This window comes from Strix uralensis, chromosome Z (assembly GCF_047716275.1).
Source record: "Strix uralensis isolate ZFMK-TIS-50842 chromosome Z, bStrUra1, whole genome shotgun sequence".
NCBI classification, from domain to species: domain Eukaryota; kingdom Metazoa; phylum Chordata; class Aves; order Strigiformes; family Strigidae; genus Strix; species Strix uralensis.
The window spans coordinates 16,738,701-16,751,462 of NC_134012.1; the positions used below are offsets into that span (position 1 = coordinate 16,738,701).

At 48.0% G+C, this 12,762-nt stretch overlaps 1 protein-coding gene across 1 annotated transcript; it reads left to right on the forward strand.

The window, feature by feature from the left end:
* Positions 1-259: 259 nt before the first annotated feature.
* On the forward strand, positions 260-2,373 carry LOC141938226 (acrosin-like). The gene is made up of 4 exons (XM_074856896.1): positions 260-496; positions 833-1,130; positions 1,405-1,524; positions 2,011-2,373. Exons 1-4 carry the CDS (start codon positions 318-320, stop codon positions 2,371-2,373), a joined length of 960 nt encoding a protein of 319 aa, XP_074712997.1. The 5' UTR covers positions 260-317.
* The last annotated feature ends 10,389 nt before the right edge of the window (positions 2,374-12,762 follow it).

Here is a 12,762-nt window from a genome sequence, read left to right on the forward strand (position 1 = left end):
GCTCTGGGAGGGAGCTTGGGCAACCTGATGGGGTTCCCTGGAGGGTGCCCGCTTGTCCCCCGTGGCCACACCACGGCTTCCCCAGCCCCACGCGGGAGCCTCGGTTCCTTGCAGCACCTGGGCTGCTGGCACAACTTGCCTGCGGGGCAAAAGCAGAAAGGGAGGCGGATGCCTGCCCACCCCACGGGGCTCCCTGGCCTCGCTGTCCATGCAGTGCCCCGTGGGGAGGGCAGACGGCTTCAGCCGGAACAGCAGCGAGCCATCGAGCAGGACACTAATGAGTTTCTGGTTACAGAAGGACCTGCGGGCTCCGGCCCATGGCTTCTGGCTACGGCACCTCGCGCGTGGTGGGTGGCACAGACGCCCAGCCAGGGGCCTGGCCCTGGATCATCAGCATCCAGGATCCCTATGCAGCAGGCACGGGGCACATATGCGGAGGGTCCCTCATCAGCCCACAGTGGGTCCTCACAGCAGCCCACTGCTTCACCAAGGCCAGGTAAGGAGGGCCAGGAACGGGGATATCCCCCGGCACTCGCAGGTGCCCCGTCCACAGCACCACGTGCTACTCCCGTCCCCTTTCCTTGCAGTACGCCCAGTGCCTGGGCACTGCAGAGCCCGGCTGAGAGGCTGTTCAGGAGAGGGCTGGGCTTGCGCCACCGCTTCCTAGCAGCCTCCAGCTCAACACGCCCTGAGCCCAAGGCATGCTAGGGCACTTGCAGCCTCCATAGCGCTGCTTTCCTCTCTCCCGTGTGAAGCAGGGGGCAGGGAACTGCTGGGCTGCTGCAGCATGTGGCTGGGCTCCCTCTGAACCCTCTCCCCATCTGCCTTCCAGGCACATCACCATGTGGCGCGTAGTGATCGGGGCCACCCAGTTGACTCAGCTGGGCCCGGAGGCCCAAGTGCGAAATATTAAGCGTCTGCTGGTTCACGAACACTACAGCAGCGTCTCGGAGAGGAACGACATTGCGCTGCTGGAATTGGACCAGCCTGTCCAGTGCAGCGACTCTGTACAGCTTGCCTGTGTGCCCGACGCCTCGCTGCGAGTCTCAGAGCTGACAACCTGCTATATCAGCGGTTGGGGGTCCACGACTGCACGATGTGAGTTCCCAAAACGTGCTCGTGTCCTGAGTGCAAGCTTGGCACACTGGGGAGATGGGTTGGGCTTCCTGACAGCAGAGGCGAGAGCCAGAGCCCGGCTGCGGGGACGTATGCCCATAGAGAGATGGGCCTGGCCCAGGGTCCAAGGCGAGACAGAAGGCAAACGCCGGTACAATGTCTCTCACAATGCAAAGCAAAGCCCCGGGGAAGGGGTTCACCCAGACAGGGCAGGAGACCTGGCATTGAGCTGCTGGGTGTTAATTCCTTTCTCTGCTCACAGCTCGAGGATCAACTGATGTCCTGCAGGAGGCCAAGGTCCACCTCATTGATGTCAACCTCTGTAACAGCAGCCGGTGGTACGCAGGGGCCGTCCACCCCCACAACCTGTGCGCCGGCTATCCGCAGGGCGGCATCGACACCTGCCAGGTAGAAGTGTGCGACAAGGCGGCGCCCAGCGCCACAAGCAGCCCCGGCACAGCCGCCCAAACACACCCCGGTGCGGGCTTTGCCTGGCAAGCCACCCTCCCACCACTGGGTCCCCACCGCTGGCGGGGCTCACCTCCCCTTCCCCAGCTGCAGGTCCTTGCCCACGGCCCCACTTGTCCCAGAGGCCCGGGACTCTGCCCAGAAAGCCCATCCAGCGCTCCTGGCAGCCCGGAGGTCCAGATCCCAATCCCAAAACATCCCTCTTGCACACATCCAGCATCACTGTGCAGAGATGAGAGCCCTACCCCACAGGCTTACTACCTTCTCCCTGACAAGGTTCTGTAGGCCCCAGCACCTGCGCAAGGCAGAGCCTCTCTGTGCAGTGGAGGCAGCCCTGGCACGTGCTGTGAGACAGAAGGAGCCGGCCCTAGTGCTGCCAGCGGCCACCCGACACCACCTTAATCCTCCCTCTCTCCTCCGCTGCAGGGTGACAGCGGCGGTCCTCTTGTGTGCAAAGATAACAATGCTGACCACTTCTGGCTTGTTGGAGTGACCAGCTGGGGGAGAGGCTGTGCAAGAGCAAAACGGCCTGGAGTCTACACCTCCACTCAGCACTTTTATGATTGGATCTTGGTACAGATGGGACTGCGCCCTGCAGGCACGGCTACTCCAACACCACGGCCGTTCTTCACCTCGACCCCCTTTCAGAGGCCAGGGCCAATAGCAACACAAGCGGGCAGGTTTATGCCCTGTCCTTTTCCACGCCAGAAGCTGGTGGAATTCTTTAAGCTGCTGCAGGAGCTCCTGCAGGTCCTACGGGGGAAAAAGACTCCAGCAGCAGCAGCATGAGCAGGACCCAGCTCAAGCTGCAGCGCACCATGACCGTCTGCTGGGGCACTGCCTGCTGAACCAAAGGAAGCCTCAGTGTCAAAGCCCTGCTCGGTCCTGACCACGCACACAAACGCTCCAGTTGAGCATTCCAGTTCCTGAAATAAAGTTGCCAAGTTTCACAGCTAACCGTGCTGCAGTCCAATTCAGTCTCCTGTGCAAGGCAAGGACTTCCATGCCTGGCACCTGCAAAATGAGGCTGCAGGCAGCCAGGTTGGGCACAAAGGGAAAGAGTCACTCAGAAGGGCTGGTCAGAGGGGAGGGGGAGGGTGCGGTGGAAGAAGGGGGCGAGAGGTCTTGAGGACAGCAGTTGGAAACGCAAAGTGTCTTACACCGGCTACTGGTGGGATCCTTATGTGTGCACACAATGCACCAGTGAACTTGAAGCTGGACTCTCTCGTGACACAGGAGACACAGATCTGGAAAGACCCAAGGTTTGCACTGATGACTGCGTAAGGAGCTTGACATCCAGGCACAGATATTACATGGACTTGATTTCCATACTGTTAGTTGAGGAATCTATGCACGTGCTGTGCTTATGAATCTAGGGACTGAACGTGTGTTTGTGTTTTGCTAGTAAACATCCAATCCTGATCATCTGGAAAGGCAGAAAAGGACTGGCCTGTGTTCATGTTTATGTAAGCGGTGGTTACGAATACGTGGGTGCTGGTAAAGGCATCACTCTAAGGCGATCTGTTTTGCCGTTCACATTAATTGTGTCAGTCTGTGGGTGTGTTTGTGTAGCCGGCTCTTTGGAATGCAGCATAAGTCTCTTGAACACACACATGGGAACAGCAGCAGCCACATTCATCAGGCTGGGACAGGAGAAGCCTCCTGGGTGTGAGAGTCCACGGGATTCAGCTCTCGTGGACCTGAAAGGAGAAATCCCCCGTGTTCAGAAGTCTACTGGATCCGGCTGCTCCGTAACAGAATGGGGAAGGAAACCCAAAGAAACTCTGTAGCAGAGCTCACAGTGCGGACAGAGAGGCAGCAGTGTCTGGTCTGTGAAAGCAATGGGGAGTGCTGGCAGCTGGGCTTGCACTGTATAGTAACCGGACCGCCTTCTAACAAAAGGGCAGGAAGGATGCAAGCTCAAAGCTGTCTGAAAAAAGTGATTTGGTGTTTGTTTTCTCCCGTAGGTACCATTAAAGCATCTGGGCAGGACCCTTCCCTGCAGGCCCAAGAGTGGCTTAGCTCTCCTGGCAAGCTTTGCCTTGAAGAAGCATGCAGGAACAGCTCAAAGGTTTGATAGCCAGACAGCCTCTATGCTGGCACGGGAGGATGACTCCAGATGATCCGCCTGTTCCCACAGAAACCACAGCTGAAGTAGCTCACACTCCAGACACTTGCCAGTGAGCCCTGCCCCGGCAGCCACTCCCTACCTCTTTGGGAGAAGCTGGATCAACTGTTCTGCAGACTGGGCCTGTTCATTTCCTAGTCTGGGTGGAACACGGCAAACGAAGACAAGGCACAGGACTCTCCTGAGCAGTGTCCACTCACACATGGAACACTAAGAACAGCATTCATCTACACAGAGCTTCTGTCTACAGTATGGCTGTCAACACCACCTCCGTTTGCCTCGGACTTCCTGTACAGTCCGTGCAATCCGTGCATTCAAGGCTGGCTTGACACATCCTACAGGAAAGGCTTTTATTAGGCAAGATCTATCATGCCCCTGAACCAAATGAACTTCCGTAGACTACAGTAGGAGCCTGGACACCTTATTCAGGTGGACAGACCTAGTCATAGCTGCGATGATTTCTACCATGAATGTCAGCAAGGAAGCCCATGTCTGACACTGTACTGATAGAGAATAGCAGGAGACTGGTCCTGAGGGTATGTGTTCTCTCGCTGATGCTGAGCAGAAAGCATTATACTCTCTCACAGGATGCAGGAGATGGATCACAACCCAGCTGACAGCAATAAAGAGTGCCTAGCTGGGGTTCCTAAGACAAGGGAATCATCCAGTGATCCGCAGAGGAAGGTGAACAACTTTGCCAGCAGGTCTGTTTAGACACTGTAGCCCAGAGAAGTACCACAGAACCCTGCAGGCCGAATGACCAACACAAAGGCAGTTACTGACTGTATGGGGTGGGGGTGGGGAAGCCACATAGCAGGTTATGCTGCTTTTCCAGCACAACATCCTGCAATTTTTATCTAGGTACTGCTCCAATCAGCTTTTGAGCTCTTGCTGGATGAAATGGGCAGTGTGGTAAGGACAGAGTTGGAAGGACATCACTTGAATAAACTTTAAATGGATCAAATCAGTATTTTTAATTGCTAGTAAAACGAAGAAAAGAGCCTGTAAGACAGCATGCAGGGTCGGTAGAGGACCCAGGTTTTCATCTGGCAAAATACAGCCCTGAAAGACTAATACTCAAGAACTCATCTGGACCTAACAGATGTATGACATTCCTTCTCAGCTAGGTCAGAATCCTGAGACATTGAAAGAAGATATCACTGGAAGAGACAAGAAATATAAGGCAGTGTGATCATAAAAAGTAATATACAGGACAAGTGTCAGCTGGGACTGTTTTTTGTCAAACTCCACCAGATCACAGCTGTGACACTACCCTTACCGTGACACAAGCAGGACCCTCATGGTAATAGGTGCATGGGTGCTCTGGAACGTCTCCTGTCCAGCCGTGTCCCAGAAGTCTGTACACACAAAAAACAAGCTTAGAACGACACAACTTCCCAAGCCCTGTTTTGCTCACAGCTTAAAGCCAGGATGCAAAGCCCAGTCCACCTACTCAGGGTCACAAATTAGGTTTCACCTCACTAATCTGAAAGATGCCAGGGCTAAGAGATTATGCAAAACTAGGGCCTTTTCTTAGCTAGGCTTAGCTATGAGTTGTGCAGACACTGAACATCACTATAAACATACTAGCAAAAGAGAAGTCATCAATAGACGTGACTTGGATGGTAAGACAAAGCTAGTCAAAAGTGCAAAGAGTGATAACAATATACAATACTTTATCACTAGAGAGAACAACAGGAAACAACATCTAAAGGTCTTGAAACAGCTTGATTTCTGACACAGTGATAAATAGCCAGGTGCCTGCCATGGGAATTGTTCCATCTCCTTTCACAGGCAGGAATGGCCTTGGGAGGGGAAGCGTTTCCTCTGAAATGCCCAGGCAGGGGAAGGGAAGGTGATCACTGCTGTAGTGCTCGTTCTCTTCAGATCTGATCAAAGCACACTGGGATTTTGACCATTTAATGTAAAGAGCTGTGAATCACAGTATTCTTGTCATTGTGGTCCTCAGAATCCTGACTTTGTAGTCAATCCAAGTTATATTTTCACCTTTCCCAGACTATTAACCCAATCCCAGAATACTGTCAGTGCAACAAGCTCTGTATTACCATATTCATGTAGACCTACAAGATGATACGGCTTAGAGACACAGAATCAATCCACAGAACAAAAAACCAGGCATTATGAGATGCTAATCCCCTTCAGCAAACAGCAGATTAAAAAAAAAACCCACACAGTTCATGGTTGCTTTTTGTCCCTTCATGATTTTAGATCCTCTTTCTTCAGTTACAGATAGCAGACACTCTGTTCTACAAAGTGTCCCAAACACCCTACATTTTGGTGGGAGGGTTGCTGAGGGGATCAGGAATGAAGGACAGAAATCCACAGACAGTGAAGCTTCATTAATTCCACTAATCACAGACCAATTTGTTTACAGGAAAGTATTGTGGTTTGTTTCTTGTTTGCCTTACAAGTGTGAACAGGTGTCCTAATATATTCTGTGTGTGGAGTAACAGAGGAGCAGCCACTACTGAGAGCACTCTTCTCAGGCTCAATTCATAAATGGAAAAGTGATTCTGCATTCAACAGGAAGGATAAAAACGGTACCCTGCTGTTCAGTGGGAGACAGAATTTAAATGTCCTGTAACAGAATTTGGTGCATCACCACATGTGAGGCTTGACTTTCCTAATTTACACCAGTAAGTCCTTACAGAAGAATAAATCTTTTCAACTCAAGGCTTCTGATTTACACCAGGGCAAATGGAAGTGCAGGAGGCCCTTCTTAATAAAATGTGTCAGCTACTGTTAAATGCATTAATGGCAGATACAATAATATGTTAGTATTGTATTGCAAGATAACAATATCAGCACTGGATTGAAAAGGGAACTCAGTTACTGTTTGTTGTTAAGTCATTGACACCACCATTTTCAAAAAATCATTTAATCAGTTGCAGTGTTCTCCAATTTCAGCTGCTTTTTAATTAAAAGAATGAATCAAATCACAACTAAAAAGAAATCAGAAGCACCCACTTTGGGGAAAGAAGTTTTCAAAGGATGGCTTTAACATATGCTATTACGTTCAATTTTAGGTGATACAAGGTCACACAGAAGGTATAATTTCCTTCAGTAAAGTCACACCTGAAACTATATGGGGAGTGTTTTTTCTCCTTCCATTCCCAGATTCTTCCATGGTACAAAGGCTGCAGATACATAGTTTGTAGAAGACAGTGCCAACAAAGTACCAATCACAATGCAAATGCTCCTTGCCTAAATGATTCTCATTAACATTTTTTTTAAATATTCCATTTTTAAACAAAGATAGCCAGTTGAAAGGTATTTAGACTACAGCTTTCAGCACTATTCTCATTTTCAAGCTGAAGTGCCCTCTGCTGCACACGATTCCAGATGCCTCTGCTCATACATTTCGTACAGAACTTTTTCTAAATGTGAAACTTACTTAGAAGAGGGCAGACTCCTATAACAATATATCATTTAATTGTTGAAAATCATTTTCCTTTTTACATCAACAGGATCTGCATTAGGGAAAATTCTAAAGGGCGTTTAAACTTTGTGCCAAGAATCGAAACTTTGTTGGCTTTGCTCAGGTGCTCTGATTCTGTGGAGAGATGACAGGCAGATGAACAAACAAGAAAACAGCAAAACAGGTGGAACAGTGCTAAGGAACAGCAAGAGAGCAGGTAGCTAGAAACACACAATAGAAGATTGAATATATAGGAACAGAGACTGCAGAAGAGATTCAGAATGGAGAATTTCAGCAGAAGAGCGAGCATACAAAATCCATCCAGGAACTAAACCAGTAGGTAGCTACATCCTTCCTCTTCTCCATACTGCAAAATGTAGTTGCTAAAGGGTTTATGCTGCTTTTGGCTGTCGCAGCATTCAGAATGACAGAGGGGCTAAACCCAAATATACAGGGGAAAAAAAAAAAAAACCCAAACATTTAAACAGGTTTTGGAAGAGAAAGTATATCCTGGATCAGTGGAGAAAGGGACAAAGAATACAAGTGACCTCAAATTCAGGTCCAAGATGCAACTAGGAGAAAATGAAGTTAGGTATCATTTGAAGGGGAAAAAAAAAAAAAATTAAAAGTCAATAAAACCAGACTTTCCATTTGGCTAAATTAGATTTCAGTCCTGAATTTACCTAGGATGAAGAAGTCAGATTTCTCCACATCATTTCTCCGGTCAGGAGTAGGTCATCCTTGATTTCTCCTTCTGAACCTTCTCTCAATCTACAGATGCCTGTAGACTCGAGAGCTGCTTCCTCTGATTCCCTGACACTTTGTGGCAATCTAGTTCTTCAGGAACTCAGTGGGGGTAACAGGAGACTTGTCTGTCTTTGAGGACGGAGGACATCTTCAGCCAAAGAATGTTAGTTTTGTGAAACAGCAGTAAACTCCTGAGAGTTACCTGCCTGGACCTGAGTAAGAACAAATTACTCCCGAGCTGCTCCATTTTTTCCTGCTCTTACCTTGCCATCCAGATGCTTCATGAGGAAAACAATGCAGAGGAGACATGTTTTCTTTCTCCTAAAGATTACAAGCCAAAAAAGTGCATTTTTTTAGGGTAGGGTGTTTCCCTGGTAGAGATGAATGACAGGACTGAGGCAGTAAGAAGGATCAGTATGCTATGACCCAGAATTAAAACTGATCTTAGGCTGCCCCTATAAATCTTTCATTTTTCTTACCATTATCATTAGTTAGACTTGTATAATCAAACAAATACCATCCTTCAAAGGGCAGGTGGAGAAATCAGCTTGCATGCTTGCTAACTGAAAGACCTGATAAAGGAGGCTAGGATGCATCCAGATCATTAACGCCTTTGTCTTCAAAGGATTTTCATCATTAGCAAGTTACTTTTCATAGAATTTTTGGACGCATGTTAAAAATATTTTATTATCTTCACATTTAACATAAAGCTCAAGCACTACAGAAAACTAATTGTCAGTCATTTGCTAAATCTAAAGCAGTTTTAGGATATTAGGATCAGTCTTCTAGTGCATTACATGAACTTTAATGTCATCAGTGAGAGGCGGGGGGGATAATCAGGCTTAATAGGCTTAACCAAAATACAGCCACCGGCATTCAACCACATGCCAATAGTTGCAAGCTTTCGGGATCTCTGATGTACTGTACCATCTCCAATGCTACTTGTAATAAAACATATATAGTATTTGTTATTCAAATCTCAAGGGGAAAAAGAAGTTGTAGTCAGGATGTTGTGGCCAAACAGTTTTGTAATTCTCTTATGTAAATAAGAAATAAGATATATGTATATAGTTTCTATTGTTAAAATCAGTTGTTAGAAGGGAGCTAAAATGGCCCCCATCTTCAAGCCACTACAAAAACACTTGTGCTGAGTCATCCCCCTTCTGTGACGGAAACCTGAGACAAGCCCGCCGAAACCTGAGAAAAGCCCGCGAAAACCTGAGAAAAGCCCGGGAAAACTTGTTTACACCTTTGCAGACCCCTCAGGGTACGCCCATCATGAATATGGATGAAGCCTACACTATAAAGGGACTCGGTTCTGCCGGGTCAGGTGTGTGTCCTGGTAGAGCAGAGACTCCCGGCACACCCAGCGCTGTTTTGCTCACTCGCCGCTTGCTAATAAATTTATTATTGATCATTAAAAATTGAGAAGTGGTTATTTCCCGCTAAATTACTTTTAATCTATAACAAATTTGGTGCCGTGACTCGGATCCAGATCTTTTGGTGCGAAACCCCAGATAGGGGAGGCGCCCTATCTTCGGATAGCCCCAGTCTGAGGATCTCGTGGCCAAAACGCTGGATATCCGAACCCCTTTTAATTCGGACTCGGGAGTGAGCAAAAGAATCTGCAGAACCCCTTAAATTTTGTGCACGAAGACCGATCGAAGACTCCGGGGAGGAGTAAGTATTTGCGTTTGTGCAGTTATCCGTTCGGTTGGGGTTGGTAATCCCAGAGTGCGAATGAGTGAGAGGTCTCGAAGAGATCACCTGAGTGCGGACCCTTTAGTAGTGCAGTTCTCGTAGCCTGCGAAGGAGCGAGTCACGAATAAGGGGAGCGTGTGTGTGTGTGAAAGAAGGCACTCTGGAAGATGGGACAGAGGGAAAGCAAGCCCTCTGGATCCATGGGTGGGGGCAAGGAAGAATTGCCGGATATCCCACTAGGAGGTTGATAATCCCAGAGTGCGAGCGAGTGGCACTCTGGAAGATGGGACAGAGGGAAAGCAAGCCCTCTGGATCCATGGGAGGGGGCAGCTGAACTCCTCCCGCTGCTGGCTCCAGCTGGGACAGGGCTTGTTCCCGGGGCGCCACCGCCCGACCCGAGCAGCGTGCCCAAGCCGAGCCCTGGAGCAGTGTCGCGGAGCCTGGCCCAGCGTGGGGGAAGGGGGGGGCAGAGCTGCCCACTCCCCAGCCGGGAGGGCCTGTCCCGAGCACCCAGCTGCCCCGGGGTGGGGGTTGGGGCTGGAGCAGGGGGCACCGAGCGGCCCCAAATTAGCGTTTAGGCTTCTGCTCAGAGACAGGCTGCAGTAAACTGTCTCGAGGGGGCTCTGTGCTGAGCACCCCCCCACACCCTTCTAACCCGCTCATACTTGTAACCAATGATTCTGACCCTGAATCTCCCGGACCCCCTCAGCGGGTTACCCGAAGCAAAGTTAAGGAAGGGAGATTATACCCCCTTAGAGAAATGCTTGTGCCAGGAGTGGGGGCACAAGGGGAACCGGGAACGGGGTATGTCACTGTTCCCCTCAACACTGGAGATATTTTTAAAAAAGAAATGGGGAACTTATTAGAGGACCTGCTTGGCGTAGCCAAACAGGTGGACCAGTTTCTTGGCCCAGATTTATATACCTGGACAATCTATCCTAGGAATTCTATTTACTATGGAGGAACGAGATATGATCAGGAGGGCAGGTATAAGACTTTGGGACCAGCAACATCAAGTGGGTCCCACAGCAGATCAGAAGTGGCTGTTGGTAAAACCCAACTGGAATAATCAAGACCCAGGCCACCAAACCCACATGGCAGATTTAAGAATGATCATAATTCAAGGAATTAGAGAGTCAGTTCCCCGAGGGCAGAATATTAATAACAGTTGTACTCGGGAATAGATCCTGCCACCCCTGTGGGGCAGGCATTATTAAAGACTCAGTTTGTGGCTAAGTCTTGGGCAAATATTAGGAAGAAGCTAGAAAAGATAGAAGATTGGCAAGGGAGAGGAATTGCTGAGAGAAGCTCAGAAAGTTTAGGTGGATTCCTACTTGAAGTGGTGGTATTGTTCTCGTTATCAGTTTGGATACCCAGATAATGATCTATTTAAATGTTGTTTCACCTCTTCATAACTCATTTATTATTCAGTATACCTTTGCCTGCTTGACTTGGTGATCAGAAGGTGACAGCTTAGAACTTTCTATCCTCTTGGTATTTTAAGGACTGTAGACAAGGATCAAAAGATACTGTGATAGATACAAGCCCTTGGCTAGCTTCAGCAGCTTTTTTTTTTTTTTCTTAACAGTGATGAATCAATTTAAATAAGAAAATTGGAGTAAAACATTATCAGAGTGAAAGCAATAGTCCAAGAGGGAAAAAGTGAGCAGATCTGCAGCTTAATCTGGCTGCCTGTTCTTCAAGCAGGCAGCTCTCTTACATCATTGGCAGGAGTTGGGGAAAAAAAAAAAAAAAAAAAAAAAAAAAGAATCAGGGTTCTAGCATACAGGCAGGTATATGGGCTGGGGAGCCAAGTTCAAGCTAATTTGCCCCCAGACCACATTCTTTTGGAGCTGCTAATCTGGTTTGTACTTCTTAACCAAAAGACGGGGAACTGACATAATTGTAGCACACTGACTAGACAGCTCATAAATGTTGTGTCTTTTCCAAAGAAGGAGGATGCTGCTGTGCCCTTTGCAGACTTTCTCCTCACAGGCCATGGCCTAGAGCTTACCAGTTTTGTAATTTGTGATGTGCTATGTAAACACCGCGCACTGCGTGTGTGGTATAGCTGCCCAGATGCTTTATTTGATTGCATCTGGAAGTACATGGGCAACAGTCTTGGTAGATTTAAACTGCCCTTGCTCTAAATGTCTAGACCCAGGAGTAGGAGTTTCAGGTTGAGAGGAGGCAATGCAGAGTGTGTAACAACTCAAACATGCAGCAAACTACATTATTTTAGCCTGAAAACTGTTCTGTGCATTCCCCAGTACCTGCATGTAATAAAGCTGTGCAGAACATGGATGTTTTATGTGATGATTACCTGGAGACTATGGTTTCTTTGGGATCAGAGATTTTCATTCATTGAATGGTTCTGCCTGCTTTAATATGAAGGAAGTGGAATGTTTTTATTGCAAAAGGAAGGGGCATGTGAAGAAGGTTTGCTGGAGGAGAATCCAAGATGAGAAAATGTTTTCTGAAGATTAGTGGGGTCAGGAACTCTATGTGCTGGGAACCCAAAGAACAAAGAGCCCTTGATAAAACTTAAAGTGGGTCCTCAGCAACAAGAGGTAGAGTTCCTTGTGGACTCAGGAGCCGAAACATCTACCATTCAGGCTCTGCCTCCAGGCTGTAAAGTATCATCAGAAAAAATCAGTGTAATAGGGGCTAAAGGTGAACCGTTTGAGGCCCCGGTTCTTCATGATGTGATTGTTGAATCAAAATGCAAATATGTGATTAGAACATTTTTATTATTACCAGAAGCAGATTATAATTTACTTGGACAGGATCTGATTATAGAATTGAGAACTAATCTGAAAGTAGAAGAAAAAGAACTCAAAGTCAGATTATGCCCCCTCACAGTGGCGGATGAAGAAAAGATTAACCCAGAAGTATGGTATACCCCAGAGACAGTGGGTAGATTGGATATCACCCCCTTTGAAGTCACCATTAGAAACCCAGAGATCCCAGACGATGAGGAAAAATTAGAAAAATTAAAAACTGACTTAGTCAACGCTCCAGTATGAGTTTACCAGATATAAGAAGGCCCTTTTATTTATTTGCCAATACTGAAGACGGCACGGCATTTGGGGTATTAACCCAAGAATGGGCTGGGAAAAGGAAGCCTGTGGGATACATATCTAAATTGTTAGACCCCGTAAGT